The 17,522-nt window shown below is 43.6% G+C and overlaps 1 protein-coding gene across 15 annotated transcripts in view; it reads right to left on the bottom strand.

Moving 5' to 3' along the window:
- The window catches only part of LOC309668429 (RNA-binding protein 14), a 50,394-nt gene that overhangs the window by 12,767 nt on the left and 20,105 nt on the right, over nt 1-17,522 (bottom strand). For 6 of the 15 annotated variants that reach the window (XM_082478226.1, XM_082478228.1, XM_082478230.1 and 3 more), the window contains 2 exons: nt 16,479-17,166; nt 14,375-14,790 (listed from right to left, as the gene is read on the bottom strand). The exons of 5 other annotated variants lie outside the window; for them this stretch is intronic. In XM_082478226.1, the coding sequence (XP_082334352.1) occupies nt 16,487-17,166 (680 nt within the window). In that variant the 3' untranslated portion in view covers nt 14,375-14,790; nt 16,479-16,486. Of the gene's footprint in view, nt 1-14,374; nt 14,791-16,057; nt 16,286-16,478; nt 17,167-17,522 lie in introns of those variants that run through there. 4 more of the 15 variants (XM_082478216.1, XM_082478217.1, XM_082478220.1 and 1 more) reach the window with 2 other exon arrangements.

The following is a 17,522-nucleotide window of genomic DNA, read 5'->3' as shown; positions in this document are numbered from 1 at the left end:
ACTGAGCCTGCGCTCTAGAGCCCACGGGCCACAACTACTGAAGCCCATGCGCCTAGAGCCCGTGCTCCGCAACAAGAGAAGCCACCGCAATGAGAAGCCCGCGCACCACAACGAGGAGTAGCCCCCGCTCGCCGCAACTAGAGAAAGCCCGCGTGCAGCAACAAAGACCCAACACAGCCAAAAATAAAATAAATTTATATATAAAAAAAGAAAAAATGTAAAAGCATTGTGAGAGTTCAGAGGACAATTATTTATGCAGTCCTACCAAAACTCTACAGCTTATTCTTGGTGCCTTAAGATTAAAACTTTTTTTAATATTTCTCTCCTTTGAAATGAGAATACTTATCAGTAGTCCACAAAGAGGGCGAAATGTTTGCGAGGGATGAAGGCCGAGAGGACATCCCTGGCCCAGTTTGGAGAAAAGAAAAAGCTAGAATAATACCCGAGGCCTTCCATCTCCATGAATTTCTTCCTGAGCCGTCAGCTATTTGAGGTGGGGTTCTGGGCACCACTCAAGCAAGGCCCAGCCACAGCAGCAGCACGCTGAGGTACTTCAGGTACAAGGCAAAAGAAACCGCAGACTGATTCAAACACTGCAGCTGGGAGAAAGGCAACCAGATTCCCCCAGGGGGTGTCTCTGAACTCCTGGCTGTTACTCAACACCTTCCTTAGGGCGGTGGGGGAGACAAACAGCTACGGAGCCACAGCTCCAACCTGGCAAACGCTGAGACCACTGCAGCCCGAACCCTGCCTCTTAGGCCTGTGGCGGACTCCAATCTCCCCTTACCTCCAATCTCCGGCCACACGAAGAAGTTAGACAGTGTGGCACAGAGAGATAAGAGGCCCTCAGGGCACTCAATGCACTGCACAGAGCTTGTCCAAAGGGCAGGAAAGGGTTTGCTGGCTGCAAGGTAGCCCAGGAAAGGGAAGCAACGTGCCTAAGATTGGCTTCACGGCTTGTCAAAATTTGGCTCACAAATCTGGGCCTAAGAGTTGAAGTGTCTCTGGCATACCTGGGAGGAGGAGGGAGGAAATAAAAATACATTCCTAGGAAGAGCTGTCAGCTTTGTCAGAGGAATCCACCTCAAGGCTTTCTTAAGATCAGGGCTATGCTCTATTGCCAAGGAGAACCGAAGTGCAAGAAATGACAGTTCAGTCCCAGGAACCCACAAAGGAAGAGGGAAAGGTCTGGAAAGATGATTTCAGTCAGCAGTGTCTTAGGTTTGCAGGCTCTCTGAGGATCCAGGCCAAATTTAAACCGCACAACAGCCCTACGGATTTAATGACACCCATTATCTCTAATCCACAAGAACCCAATGAGGTAGCATCCTTTGTCTCCCCTCGTAATTAAAGCAACTGAGGTTTAGAAAGGTTAAATAATTTGGCCACCCTCCCCACACACACACAGTGGTGAGGAAAAAAGACCCCCGATTCCTACTGCCTATTCACCACAGCAGAAAGCCAAAGAAAGAAGCTACTGAAATGGAGACGAACAGCTGGCAAAGGCACCCAGCAGTCCTAAGGCTAGACTCTATCTGCCCTACTCGGGGGCGGGGTGAGCCTCTGCATTTGGCAAGGTGAACTAGACTTCCAGTGATAGTGTCCCTGGCCCACCCTTGGCTCTGGTATCTCAGAGGCAGGACAGTTATTATGAGAATTAGGAAAATGAGTGGTTAGGGAAAAGGCCCTCCCCACCCTAAGTACCATTATATTCCCTCCACGTTGGGGCATGGCCAGTACGCTTCAGTGGCTGTGTTTGTGAATCATACCTCACCTCTCCATAGGGACACAAAGAGGTATTTGGGCCAAGACCACCTAAGCTGAGTAAGTGGCCAACACTCCAGAGACCATGCCACTGCTGCCACACGCCCACCCCACCCCCCCACCCGGAACCACACTGCACTGAACCGGACAAGGTGAGTCAAGCTCAAGATGGGCCGGCGCAGATCTGGCTGGAGGAAGCTCGGAGGTCCGGACCCTGCAGGGAAGTCAGAACCCCGAGTGCGACTGGGAGTGGAGCTCGCACTGCCACATGTCTCAGGACACTCACTAGACTAATGGATGAAATTCAGGCTCTGGAGCTGGACTTAAATTAAGCCAGAACTTAAATCCAAGCCCTTTCTGTGGTCTTAGACATGCAATTTAACCGTTCAGAGCCTGTTTCCTCATCGTAAACTTCCTCTTAGAGTTGTAAACTTCCTCTTAGAGTTGTTCGGAGTAAATGCAAAGCACTCAACTGGCCATCATTATCACAGATGAACTGTGATGTGTGCAAGCAAAAGAGAGGGTTCCACCCTATCCATGTAGGGAGCTAGAGGGAGGAGAGCTGTCATCACTCCCTCTTCAGTCTTCAAAGATTCCAGCTCCCCCTCCTTTCTTTCCCAGCTGTGGGACCTAGACACAAACCCACTCAAACTCTGCCCTTAGGGATCACCAAATCTCAAAGCTGAAGGGCCCTCCTAGGTTATCAGTTCTGCCACCTCTGTCTTTCTTGACTGCTGACTTATGGGATGGGGCACAACACCAACCCTAACAGGGGCCATCCAGGAATCCTCTGGTCCCACCCCCGGGTCTGGTCCTATGCTGGCACTCAGTTTCCTGAATGACTGGTAACTGCTAGGGCAATGAATGGATGAGGGCAAAGGCAGAGGGTAGTATGTTCCCAGGAGGAGCACATCATTCAAATGATAGCTTACATATATACATATTTATTATTAAATGCCTGTTACATGTCAGGCACTGTTGCCAGGCACTGGGGCAGTTTCCTATCCCCCTAACTACAATTCTGTGAGGAAAATATTCACTAAATGAGTAAGCAAAGAAACTGAGATAAGTACCACAAAATACAAAAACTGGGCAAAATGGTAGGGAAGAATAAGGGGGCATCTCCTAGAGGCTGTCAAGGAGGGCGCTCCGATGCTTGATCCTGAAGCTATGACCTGAAGGTAAGAAATTCGTCTTAAAGTGGTCAAGGGGAAAGTCCTTCCAGGTAGAAAGAAGGCCCTGAGGTAAGAAAGTTTTTGGTGAACAGGTGCTGAGAGGAGGGCCGGTGTGGTTAGAGAAAGGCAGGTGGGGAGCCTGCTGATGACACTGGCGTGCAGGGTAGAGGCCACATGTTTCAAGGCCTGAGGACTGGCGTCTTAAACACAGTGGGAAGCTGGAGTTATGGAGTGACAATCTAATTTATATCTAACACCACCATCTCAGATACTGAATGGAGATTAAATTGAAGGATGACCAGAGGAAAAAAAGGAAGGAGGAAAAGAGAGGCCAGAATGCCACTGCAATAGTCCTGGTGGGACTGTATGGTCTCCACTGTGGTGTGGCAAAGACATGGACAGAAGTGGCAACATTTGATATAAAATATGCTAAGGGACAGACAAGGGGGATAAGAAATGAGGGAAGAATCAAGGATGACTACCAGGAATCTGGCTGGAGCGGCTACGTGGACGGTAACACCATTTAAAGAAATAGGGAAGGTTGGAGGAGAAATTATTTTGGAGTGGGGAGACTCAGGAGTTCCATTTCACACACATCAAGTTTGAGATATTCTGTTAAGACAACCAAGGAGAATGCTCAAGCAGGTCTTTGGATTCCTGAACTTTGAGCAAAAAGAGATTTGGGAGAAGAGATGTAAATTTGAGTCTTCAGCATCTAGATCAGCATTATGCAACAGAAATATAAAGTGAGCTGCAAAAGCCACATGCGTAATCATTGAAAACGACTAATAGCCACATTTTTTAAAGTGGAAAGAAACAGGTGAAATTGTATTAGTTTTAATAATGTATTGTATTTCACCTAATATATCCAAAATATTATTTCAACATATGATCATTAAAAAATGAGTATTTTTATATTCTTTTTCATACGAAGCTTTTGAAATCCCATGGGTATTATATACTCACAGCACCATATGTGCCTGTGGCTCTTATACTGGACAGCACAACTTTAGATGGTACACAAAGCCAAGGCGGCTAATGAAATCACTTGGAACAGGGTTTCAACCTCGGCGCTGCTGCTCTTTGGGGCGGGGTAGTTGTCGGTGCGCGAGGAGGCTGTCCTGCGCATCGCAGGCCGTTTAGCAGCGTCCCTGGCCTTCACCCATTAGATGCCAGTAGCATCCTCCCAACTTTGACAATTAAAAAGGACTTCAGACATTGTCAACTGTCCTAGGCAAAGGGTGAGGAGTGAAGAGGGGAAATCACCAGTGGTTGAGAACCACTGAGCTAGACAGAGAGAGAGTGTAGAGAGAAGAGGGCCTAAGAGAACGCTGGGAACTCCAGCCTTACCATCTGCCTTAGGTAGTGTGCATGGGGAATTAAAAGGTTCAATTCTCTGGTTCAATTTTTCTAGGACTGTAGGCCCTAGGGAATTGAAAGGAAGGGGTGGGGTGATTTCATGTGAAAACTGCAGAGGTCCAGTTTCTAGCACATGAAAACACCCAACCAATGTCGGTAACAGCAACAGTAAGAGGTCCTCCCCCACTGTCACTTCTTATATAATCAAGTTTTCCTCTCCTCATCTGATCCCTTCCTCTTGACAAGCGGTAGCATTTACCACTGGCCCCAAAGAGAAACTCCATATAACTATTTGGAGAGATTGGGGGTTATCTAAATTGGAGGAAACCATGGGTATAGATTCAGTATCAAGCTTCTATGGCCTCGTATGTAGACACACAGCTTGCTTGAGCATAGAGGAGAAAGTTTGGGACTGGAATCTAGATGGTGGGTAAAGCCAAGGAAATTGGTGATAATAGAGGGGCCCTAGCCTAATTGTTAACAGTCCTGAAAACTTATCAGCTTCCTTTCCACCTTGAAAACCCAAATCTGTTTTTAAAACAAACAAACCAGGCCTTTAAGGAACATCTAGAGGACTAGCTGGTGCAAATACTAAGGGAGGAAGGGCCCTGGCATTGACTAAGATGTATAAAAAGTCCGGCGTACAGTGTGGCTGAAGCCAAGTGAGCAAAGGAGAGTAGGACAAAGTCAGCTAAGAGGAGGAGGGGGCAGATCATGTAGGGCTTTACAGACCTTGGCATGGACTCTTACTCTGAATGAAATGAAAAGCCCCTGGGAGGAGGGGGGGTTTGAGCGTTTTGTGATGTTATCTGATTTCCGTTTTAAAAGGATCACTCTGATGTAGACAATGTAGAAGCAGGGACATTAATTAGTTAAGAATTTAGGAAATCCAGGTGAGAAATGCTGGTGGCTCTGACTAGAGTATTAACAGGGGGATTCTAAGAAGTAGAGCCCATAAGATTTCCTAACGGACTGAATGTGGGTATAACCATCATTTTCAGCCAGAGTGCATCACATCATGATACTCCTCTGCTTAAAAACAATGCAAGACTATTTCATTCAGAGTAAAGACCAAAAGTACCCCAGATGATCATTTAACTACCTGACCTCTTCTACCTACCCCACCCTCCCCCATCACTCCACTCTTGCCTCTGGCCTCCTTACTTTGAGAACTGGCCAGCTACAATCCCATCTCCAGGCCCTTGCTCAAGCTGTTCTCTCTACTTGGACTACTAGAGGGCTGTATGGCCAACTTCCACCTCATTCAAGTCTATTTAAATCTCAATTTCTCAGTAATCTACACCCACATACATTGCTCTAGCTCTCCCAGTCCTCCTTACGCAACCCTACCCTTTTTAATACAAAGCTCTTATTTCCTAACACACGGTTTACTTATTTACTATGTTCACTGTCTGTCTTGGGTTGGAGTGGAAGTTTCAGATGGTGGAGCTTCCATTAGTTTGGGTGATGAGACTAACAAAGAGGAGAAACCACCAGCATGTCAACCATAATAGACATGTGGCATGAACAAGAAATAAGCCCTGACCTTTTTTACGTTTAAGAAAAGATCATTTCACGATTTAGCATGAAATCACTAGCAACATTCCTGTGGAATGGCAGGGGTAAAAGCCTGATTAAAGAGGGTTTAAGAAAAAATGGAAAGCAATCATTAGAGAAAGAAACCATATAAAACACTTTTGAGTTTTGTACAAAAGGAAGTGAAGAAATAAAGTGGTAATAACCGGCAGGGGAAACAGAGTCAAGACATTTGTAAAATGGGAATGACAGAATGTCTGTAATGCTAACAAGATTGATTTAATAAGAAGGAAAAATGGATGACATGAGAGGAAAAGAACTACAGGAACAAGAAGGGCCCTAATGCATAAGTAGAGCAACTAGCCTTAGATAAATGCACAGTTAATTGGGATGCTGGAAGGTGAATAGGTGTGCTGAGAATGCTAATTCTCTTCTGATTGCTTCAGTTTCTTCTGCAAGGTGGGAAGCATGTTATTCATTAGGTAAATAAGCACGAGAGGAGAGGAAGTGAATGGGAGGGCAAATGGACCAAGGACCTATTCTCTAATTCTGCCTAGCAGAATTATGGGTCTACACCAGATATAACATTTGTAATATTTATTAAAGTGAGAGCAGTCACTGAGATTGTTTTTCTCCAGCAACCTTCAGCCTCATCAGTCAGACAAATGAATAGATGAACTGCATTTAATCTGGGTTGTGGTTTTGCCAAGTATGATAAAGCTGGGGACTGGGTAGGCTTTGGGCTTGCAAGAAAAATGATGGTGTAGCAAAGGAATGACAGTGATTGGCTATGGTTTTCAAGTTGGATAAGGAGGTGACAATATTAGAGAGGGTGAGGGACAATGAAAAGTAAAATCAATGAATTGGAAGTTCCAATGGGATCAAAAGGATTGGAGTATTAAAGAAAGCAATCTGGAATGACAGAAGATGGCTGAGTTGAAGATAAGAAATAAATTTCAAAAGACTAAGAGGATGGCATTTTTGAAGGATTGTCTCCAAACCAAAAAAACAAAACACACTTCTACATCAACTGGTGTTTAAGAATGGTGCACCACTGAGGTGATTTATCCATTCCCCCTTGTTGAAGGGGGAAAACACTGCCAACCAGATTTCTTACCCATCTGCTATCTTAAGAGACATTCAAGGGCTTCCCTGGTGGTGCAGTGGTTGAGAATCCGCCTGTCAATGAAGGGGACACAGGTTCGAGCCCTGGACCAGGAAGATCCCACATGCCGCAGAGCAACTAAGCCCGTGCGCCACAACTACTGAGCCTGCGCTCTAGAGCCACAGGCCACAACTACTGAAGCCCACGTGCCTAGAGCCCGTGCTCCGCAACAAGAGAAGCCACCGCAATGAGAAGCCCACGCACTGCAACGAAGAGAAGCCCCCGCTCGCCACAACTAGAGAAAGCCCGTGCGCAGCAAAGAAGACCCAACACAGCCAAAAATAAAATAAATAAATTTATTTAAAAAAAAGAGAGAGACATTCAACACCAAAACCTAAAGGAAATTTGTTTAAAGAAATTGTTTAATGACTAAGTTAATTTATGACTGACTTTGGAGGATGCCCAGGTACTGTTTATTATTTCATTCTTTACTTTGGTAAAGCAAATCAGTATGGTTCTAACATGACTCTTTCTAAATCCAAAGGTATATTAACTATATAAGAAATTAATCTCTGATGAAGAATTGGACCAAACAGTAAGAATGCTGGTCTATATACTCCAAGTCAGTCAAATACTTTAGTGAAATTGTGGGGGGAGGGGTTGTTAAAAAAAATTAAAAAGGCTGTTCTTGTTGCAGCACAAGAATGTAGGCGAACAGGACACCAAGAGGGGAAAATAAAAACAAAAAACCCATGGCTTTGGGCACCAAGAAAGTAAGATATCTGCTAATAAGCTGTAGCTTGACCTACACAACCATTGCAGAAAACCAGTTGGGTAAAGTCTTCCACCCAGTAGGAAATCTGGGGGATAAGATCTCCACTTAGGCCAACATAATGGCCCATAATTTGATAAGTCTAAAGTATGTCTTCCAGCCAGATAACTTACATATTGTAAAAGGCTACCAATAGTCTTAAAGCCTAATTCAAGAAAAAGGCCATGGGATATAAGTAAACTCCAAAATAGCAAACATAAGAACAGGCCAAATATGGCAATGCACCTATATGAAACTGGAACAGATTTATCGCCAATCAAGTAGAAGAGCTCCTTCACCAAATATGAGGTGGTTCTAAAAACATCAAATAAGGACTCCCCTGGTGGTCCAGCGATTAAGACTCCACAGTCCCAATGCAGGGGGCCGGGTTCGATAGGGAACTAGATCCCACATCCATGCCACAACTAAGAGCCCACTTGCCACCACTAAAAGATCCTGCATGCTGCAACGAAGATCCCACGTGCCACAACGAAGATCCCACGTGCCACAACGAAGATCCCACGTGCCACAACGAAGATCCCACATGCCACAACTAAGACCTGGCGCAGCCAAATAAATAAATATTAAAAAAAAAAAAAGCAACCCTCAAATAAGCTTTGTTTTGGATCGCCAAGGGGGGATAACTTGACAAAGAAAAAATTTTCAAAAGTTAAGGGATTAAAATTTATGTATCTACCCCCAACTGTTCTGCATGCTGTCCACCAGAGGTGGAAACAGTGTAAGACAGAGAAGGAATAGGTGAGGAGAGAAATGTCATTCTCATCCATCTTGACAAACAGAGGCAGATTGGGTCCCTGTAGGTTCAATCCTATTAGAGAAGTCCTGGGCATTGTCACAATTGGATTGGGGAGCACTACTGGTTGGTTGGTATGTTCTGTAGGTTGACTCCTACAGATTGAATCCCTGGAGGACAGGCATGCCAAACCACAACAAATCTGATTTATACTCTATAAAGCCTAAATACATTATCCAAAGCACTCTAGGCACAGATTTACAACCAGGGTTGACTTTTTCCCCAACGCCAACCCCTACAGACTGTGATTTAATGGGTCTAAGGCAGTGGTTCCCCCTGGATAAGCAGGTTTTGTTCGAGTAGGTAGGACGCATCTGTATCCTGTTCATTCCAGTCTTTCATGAAAAGTGCTAAAATTTCTGCTTCTTATAATCAGAAGAGGAAATATGATGTTCTAACATTATTTTCATTCCTTTAGTTCTACTGCAATTAAATTGAGATTTCTTTCAATTTGGTCCCCAGCTGAGTGGCCACCTAGAAAGCAAAGTCAGGTATCTACCTCATACTTTATATCAAATAAATTCCAAATAGATTAAATTTTTAGTTAAAAAATGAAACCATTAAAGTATCAGGAAAAAAGTAAGAATTTTCTTATGTTCTTCAAGTGCAGAAATCCCAAATATGATGCAAATCCTGAAGTCCTAAGAATAAAGGCTGGAAATTCAACTACCATACATTTTATTTTCTTGCATGGCAAAAACATGAATAAAATGACAAACTGGAAAAAACACTAGCAACTCCTACCACAAAGAGCTAATTTCCTAAACATATACATTGCTTCCACAAGTTAGTTAACATGAAGACCCAATTTTTTAAAAAAGGTAAGGACTAAGGATATGAAGAGACAAAAATGAAATACAAATGGCTCTTAAAAATATAGAGATGATCAACCTCATTCATTGTAAAAATAGACGCTAAGTATAACTATAATAAGATACCATTTAACCCATCGGGTTGGGAAAGATCAACAAATACATTGATGAGGGTTTAAAGAAACATTTGAAAAACCGGAATAAATTCTGAGAACAATCTGACATGTAGCAAAATGTAAAATGCCATTACATCTCTAGGAATATAACTTAGAGATACACTTGCACTCATGCAAAGTAACCATATTTCATCTAATCCAAATGCCACTGATTTTAAGGTCATCATTGATTTTAAGATGCATCATTATTTTATGTACCACTAAAATCAAAACACTGCCAATTAAACTATGGATATTAAGATACATTCAAATTTCTGATATTAAAAAATGTGGGGGAAATTAAGGAATATATATATATCCTATAACCTCATTAATTTCATTCCGTAATTTTTTTTTTTTTCTTTTTCCACTGAATTCCGTAATTTTTTAAATTGAGGTAAATATTCAAAATCTGGTTCCCTATCTTTGCTGGGCATCCTGAATTTTACAAGATGTGCCATGCTGAAGTTCTACAGGAAACCTTTTTGGGCATCTTAGCTCCCAGGCTGCTTCTCTGGCTCTCCAGGAAAAACTTTTCATCATTTACTACGAAAGTCTGCTCTTCAAACCATTTCAAGTCTATAAATAAAATCAGAATGTCCTAGTCCAGCTCAAGCTAGTGGGTAAAAACTATCCTCCTTCCCCTTGCAATAGCCTAGATGAAACAGATCAGGTTGGATGGTCTATACCATCGGTCCCCAACCTTTATGGCACCAGGGAGTGGTTTCGTGGAAGACAATTTTTCCATGAACGGGGGCAGGGGATTCAGGTGGTAATGCGAGTGATGGGGAGCGGCAGATGAAACTTTGCTCACTCCCTCGCCTGCCACTCACCTCCTGCTGTGCGGACCAGTTCATAACGCAGATCAGTACCGGTCCGCGGCCTGGGGGTTGGGAACCCCAGGTACTAAGGAAGCTCCAAACTCAATCTGGTTTCAATATTCCTTACATAGTGAAAATGAGAGGTCCCATCTCGTAGTTTAACTGAGTACAAACAATTCAGCATGTTAAATAGAGGTACTCTACTGAACCAGCAGGCTTAGCCCTTAAAAGAACCAGCCCCAGTGGACTAAGAGCGTAGTACTCAGTTTCCCTATTGGCCTTGACAAGTTAGAGAAAACATGAGCAGTAGTAACATACTCAATTCAACTTTAAGATTTACTATCATTAGCTAAGCCCCTTCCTTCTTTGGTGTCTTATCTCCTTGACAAACTGCTAGCACCACCCCTATCCTGTATCTCAGGGGTGTTATTTACCTGCCAGTGAATAATACTAGGCCCTACTCATGTCAGAAAATTTGCATTTGGTGAGAAGTTGGAAGGTTTCCCAAGTTAAGCCATCATCTCAGGCTTAGGTCAGAAAAAAGCCATTAGCATAAAACTTATTTTTATCAAATTATCCACGAACATGATTTAGCAAAGCAAATTTAACAAGGCTTTCAAAAAGTCTCTTGCCCCATCCTCCCCAAAAGCAACAGATCTTAGCTCTTTTCAGCGTTCCTTACCTTTGTGTCTGAATAAGATGCTCATTGTTCTCCATTTACCACTTTAAGAAATTATCTATTAATTTTTTTGGGTAATATTTATTTGGCTGCGCCAGGTCTCAGTTGAGGCACGTGGGATCTTCATTGCCGTGTACGGGATCTTCGTTGTGGCGTGCAGGATTTTTTTTTTTTTTTTTACTTGTGTCGTGCAGGATCTAGTTCCCTGACCATGGATCGAACCCAGGACCCCCGCGCTGGAAGCCAGGAAAGTCCCTTTCGATTTCTATTATGAAATTTTGAGTTTTGCTCTTACACACCCCATTACTTACCCACCCACACTTCCCTACTCTCCCAATTTAGTTAGATGACAATTATTTTATTAAATATATAAATCATGCTGCCATGATTATGACTCCATAGAGCCCCTAATTGTATTTTATGAGTTTTTGTTTACTCTGGAATTAGCATTTACATTTTTTCATTTATTTTCTATTTTCTTATCAGCAATTGAGCTAACTCTTCAAATGAACCAAAATTTCCTCAAGATACTCAAATATGGTTAAGTTTTAAAATCAGTCTTTGAGTCATTCTAGAACTCAACTTCCCCTTGCTGCAACCTAGAGTACTGTTCTCCAAGCCAAAGTAGAAAAGTAGTCCTGGGACTTCCCATTGCCATCATTTCTGGGAATTCCATTTGCCTCAGCATGAGACCACATGGAGAATTCCAGTACTAAGCCAACTTTACTGGTAACTTGCACCATCATTTAATACCACAATGCAAACAGTCTACCTCTCGCTACTCTATCCCCCTAGCGTCTAGCTTATTGCTGATGTAGCTCTGGGATAAAAAGCCTGGTTTAATTCAGCATTCCAAGTCAACCCCAATTTTGAGGGTGTCTGGATGACTTTTAAGTGAAAGTTAATCTAACACCAAATCAGTATCATCCTGAAAACTGCCCTCCTAAGTCCTCTGACTCATCCAGAATCGGGCTGGGCTAGACACCATCACAACAGAATGGTGTAACCATTCCTATCTCCACCTAACATATATACCAGTTATTTGCACACCCAAATTGCCTACGCAGAAAGCTGCCTGTGTAGGCAAAGTAAGGACAGGCACCTAATCATCTTTATTCTCCACATGGTACTTAACACGTAGTAGGTAACCAGTGAGTACTTCACGATGTGCAAAGCAAGCTCTCAGGTGGATGCTAAGCAGTTTACTCAACGGAATGAGAAGTGGAAGGCTACATGGGAATTCCCTGGCCAGCCGGTGGTTAGGACTCAGTGCTTTCACTGCTGAGGGCCCGGGTTCAATCCCCTGGTGCACAACTAAGATCCCACAAGACATGCAGCACAGCCAAAAACAAAAGTGGAAGGCTACAGAAAGCTAGTGTATTAAAGCATCACTCTTAAAAAGCTACCGTACAACTCCTGAGGCTAAGTGTTAGCAGTATAACTTTGTCAGTGACACAGGGCAGACTATGTGGCCTCAACTCAAGAGATACATTTGATTGGAAACTCACAAAAATAATTTCAAAAAATGTAATGTTTAAATATCAGCGAATTCAATCATTTCAAAACACCTTTCTCAAGTTTTAGAACTATTTTTCCACTGTTCTTAACAGTGTTTTTCCTTTCAACAGTAATTTAAAAAAACAAAAACAAAAAAACACTATAGTAGAAATACAGCATTAAACCAGCCCAGATTCTGGCAGTCATGAAAAACTCATGCTGTCTGTTACAGGGAGATCATGCTCTCAGAGGGAGAAAGAATGCTTTATAATGCAAAAATATATTACCCTCATATTTAATCCACTGTGACATGTCACCACCTTCATTGACCATTCCCATCTAAATGCTCTACTTGACATTATGTAGTTTCCCTCTTAGAATATAAGCTCCAGATCTAGACCTAAAACAGTACCTTGCAGAATATCACTCAAAATTTTTATTTGTTCAATCAATGAACACTGCTAGTCCCCATCTTTTGAAACTTGCCAACCCCACCCATTGGACCAAGGGGTATGTTCATCAGTGCTGATCAGTAATGGGTCCATCTTTGGCGGAAAAAAGGAACCAAAGCAGGAAAACCCTCTAAGAAGTGGCAGTGGCAGAAAACCAAGCCAGCCAGGGGAGATAAAGACAAATCCAAGGACCTAGCCTAGATATTAGTCATAATCTTCTTTGTTGATCACTTCTTATCTGTAGGAGCTAATAACTCCTCCCGCCCCTAATCCCAACTCCACCAACAGTTTTCCCAGAACTGTTGTCTTTACCACTTGACCTCTCACGAAACACAACTTCCATATTCAGTAAAATGGTGGCTGGGAGATTAACACATAAAACACCTCTCACAGGGTTTCAGAGAGCAAATATCCAATAAATTACAAGTTGTACTCATAGTTATCCCCATCTCAGCCATCTATGAATTAGACAGAAACATTAAGTAGGAAAATCTGAGACTACCCAACTAAAAACCAGCTCCTTCTTATCTCCCATTACCACAACCCACCTTTCCTAAAAGCATAATGCCTGGCATACAGTAAGTGCTGAGTATTTGCTGAATGATGCTGGGAAATGCCCTAACCAGACACAACCCCACTATATATATGTTAAAACTGGAGCAAGAAGGTAGACAACATCTGCAAGACAGTCTGTTTTGATAAAAGCATGGAACTAAGACGCAGTGGCTCTTCCTTGTACTCACCCCCATCCTTGTTGTTAAATAATCTAAAGCTCACTTCTGGGTCCTTCTTCTATGCCTATCATTCTAAAGGAAATGAGGTACTAGTGGGGCCACAGAGGAATTCTTTGGATTTTGGCAGAACTGTACAAATAGATGGTGAAAGCTATCAAAAAATGTTGCTTACTGGCCTAGGAAAATAGCAGAATGCTGTTGGAGCCACAACTTAATTTTCCATATGGCATGAAGTGAAAGCTGACCTGCTGTTCCCTCAAACCCTTCCTTATTCTAGACCTCTTCCTTGGAACTTAAGTCAAACTAGATGTACTGATTGACTGGGTGGTTGGAATGGTAGTAGTGAGGGGTGGGTGACAATTGTTTCTCAAGCAGGGAAAAGTCCCACATCTCAAAACTCCCAGTAAGTTGATGGTTTTATAACAAAGGTGTATCAGAGACAAAGTCTTTAATGGAATAAGCCTGCTTGCCTGGGTTCTTCTACATAAGCCCTCTTTTACCTTTGGCACCTATAAATCCTATCTACAATAAAGAAAATAACTGCAGTGATGTTCACCCAGAACTCAATGTCAAACTTTACACCCTCCCCTTCTCTTCCAGGGACAAATAAAGAACCCAGACACAAGCCCAAGTAAGAACTCTCTCAAAGCACACATTCCCTAAGTTGAAAAACCATTTATTTCACCGGAAAGAAAAAAGTGATCCAACTCTATGTGTCTACCTGCCATAAGCCTTTGGGTCAAAAAGACTCAGGAGCAGTGACACTCTCACAACACCCACTGGAAGCAGGAGGTGGGGATACAGCACAACCCCCACCAGTTTCTGCACGCAATGAGGCCTGCTGGGAGAACAGAACATGATGGGAAGCTACAGAAGTATTGAAGGACAGAAAGAACAGGGAAATGGGCAGGAGAGAGGAAAGAAGAGGTGGTCTGAACTTAACAAGGTAAATTAAGGTCCATGGTTCCTGGGGGACTGAACGCACAGAGCTGAGAACGTCCCGGAGATGGGGTACCACGAAGGGTGTATTCTCATGCACAACCGCAGCTCGGAATTTCAGCCCACACACATCCCACCTGAAAGAGAGCACAATACAGGGGCTTTACAGCAAAACTCACAAGGGCTTTCCCACTTACACTTCAAAGAACATCTTTACAAAGTACGGTAACTTGACACTCCTTTTAAGTTTACTTGTATCCATCCACAGTATCATAATAATCTCTAAAGTGAAAAGAGCTTGAAGGCCAGACAGTAACTGGGAAGGGTCAAGCAATCCCAGACTGGCCTTTCTCTAAACTAAATAGCAAATTTTCTTTCACGAGAGTAGACAGACATTGCATTTCTCTTGATGTTAGCACATTAGCATTCCTCAGAGAAGGCAATTCCACATTTACAAACTGTCATTGGAGGGCAGGAAAAAGGGAAAGGTTCCAATTAGCTCTTAGCTCTCTGGAGTAAAAAGTATGTTTGAATCTTGGAGTTCCAAGTTAAAAACCGTTTAAGGTCTAGGGAAAAGTGGCGTTAACTGAACAAGCTGTAAGACCTGAGGGTGTCCAACTCTGCCTAGGGAAGAAAATAAAATAAAAGAACGTACTGGAGGGCATGTGTAAGCTACACATCAGGTCACTCAAGTTTCTTCTCCAGCCCTATCAGTGATTTCCTATCCAATGACCCTGGGCAAGTCACATACCTTCGGCCCTAACGGAAAAGATGACAGTATCACCCACCCTGTTACTACAGGATTACAGACCAATGGTAATGTCTGGGACACAATGGGAGCTAGTCAAGACAAAGGGTGTTGTGAGACACCCTTTAATACAACAGCAATCTCAAACACCTAGAGCCCAAAGCTGGCAAGCATCAGAAGAGAATACACTCAAGTAGAGCCAAATGGATCATGAGGCTCAAAATGTACAGGAAAAAGCCAGAGGACTCAAGGTAGAGCTGGTGGTTCAAGAGTGTTACATGCTCATAGCTGGTGGGAAGATGAAGGGAGTGATGTGCTTAAGGCAAAGCTCCCAACCTTGGATTTCAACATTACTGAAGAAGAGTAGAATTAACAGGGTGCATACATATTTACGTTATTATATACCTTAAAGAAGTGGAGAGAATGTCAAATCTAATACTGTGGGGACAGTTTAAAAACAAAACTGAACAAAGTAAACGGGCTCTTACAGGACAGAGTCAAAGATAAAGCAATGGGGTAGGCCTTCTATTCAGCTCAGGGAATGAATGTGAACTGAGCAGAGAAGTTGAATTTGAGCCTATGCCCCAGACTCCTTGTTGAAATCAACTTTATAAGTTGAAAGATATCTTTTTCTACTCCTCTCTGCCCCAACTTACCATCAGACCTTTCACACAGCATGAAGAACAGGAACCTTGCAGACCTTAGTAATGTCACACACCTAGGAATTTCAACGAAGGCTCTGAGAAACAGCACACCTGGGTCTGAATGTCTGGTTTCCAGGTTTGGGTCAATTACAGCACACAGGTGTGACCCAAGATTCATCACACCACTGTTTGCTTTTCCAGGCACAAATGGAATCAGACTGACTCCCAGGACTAGGAGCCCTGGAAAAACAGCCATGAGGAATAAGGATGTTTATGTATTTCAGAAAGTAGTTAGGACTTCTCCCTATCCTCTGAACCATTAGCAACCTTACCCTAACCCTGCAAAAGCAAGCAAGCAGGGCAGCCTAACTAGAGCCTTTAGGCTGCAGGAGTGATGGCAAAACCAGAACAAGGGACACCCCACCGCTCTCACCTCAAGCTTTAAAAGGCTGAATACCGCGCCCGATCCGCATACTGCTCCCGCTCATACCGGGCCATGTCGTACAGGGAATTCCGCGCGGCCGCCGAAGCTTGGGACAACTCACTCTCATGCCCGTAACCGTAGCCCTCTCCAACAGTGGGGACTGGGCCGCGACGCAGGGGGCTCCGATCGCGCCCGTAATATGAAGTGGAAGCTGCAGTAACAGCAGCAGCGGCTGCTGCAGCAGCAGCAGCTGTAGCAGCAGCAGCTCCTGAAGTCGGCAACAGGTGTCTATCGTAGGGATCGAGAGAGGTGGAGGTGAGGTGACTGGCCATGGCTGTGTTCTGGACTTGTGGCAGCTGGGACAGGGTCTGCTCTGCGTAATTATACGCAGAGGCAGCTGCAGCAGCCACTGCCTCATAGGACCGGGCAGCACGGCAGCGCTTGTAGTAGGCATCGAGCGCTCCGTACGCGTTGTTGTAATACAATGAATCCCCATAGCTCATGGCGTAAGGTGTACGCACTGCTCCATATTGCTCATTATATTGCTCGGTAAAGTCTGCCACTCGGCCCGAACGATCTACCGGACACTCTTTGGACCAGTGCCCCTCTTTCCCGCACCGATAGCAGCCGCTCTGGTCTCCCATCCCGGGCGCAGTCCTAAGCCGGCTGGTGGACAACTGCACGTGCATTCGTTTGCCTTGAAGAAACAGACGCAAGAAGGGTTGCTATCACTCTTAGTCATAGCCCCAGCCCCTACCCCAGACACTGGTCATAGCAATGGCTTTACCTAGACAACTCTAATGCAGGATTCATCGCCATTTTAAAGATTTTTTTTTTAAAGGTCCAGTATAAATTCAGTATAATGACCTGATTTCAAGCAAAGATCAATTAAATGAAGAAATGTTTCACCTCTAACACCAGTTTAACGCTTAAGAAAGAAACTACGCTCGCTCAAAAATAGGCATTTCATCCTTTGCCAAGTAACTGTGGACAAAAACTACTCTGAACAGTGGCCCAATGTCAAAAGAAACCACAATAATAGTGCTGCACAAC

This window comes from Balaenoptera physalus, assembly GCF_965194825.1.
Source record: "Balaenoptera physalus genome assembly, chromosome: 10".
Lineage (NCBI taxonomy): Eukaryota > Metazoa > Chordata > Mammalia > Artiodactyla > Balaenopteridae > Balaenoptera > Balaenoptera physalus.
Note: the sequence above shows the minus strand (reverse complement) of the source record. Positions and strands in the feature narration are given on the sequence as shown.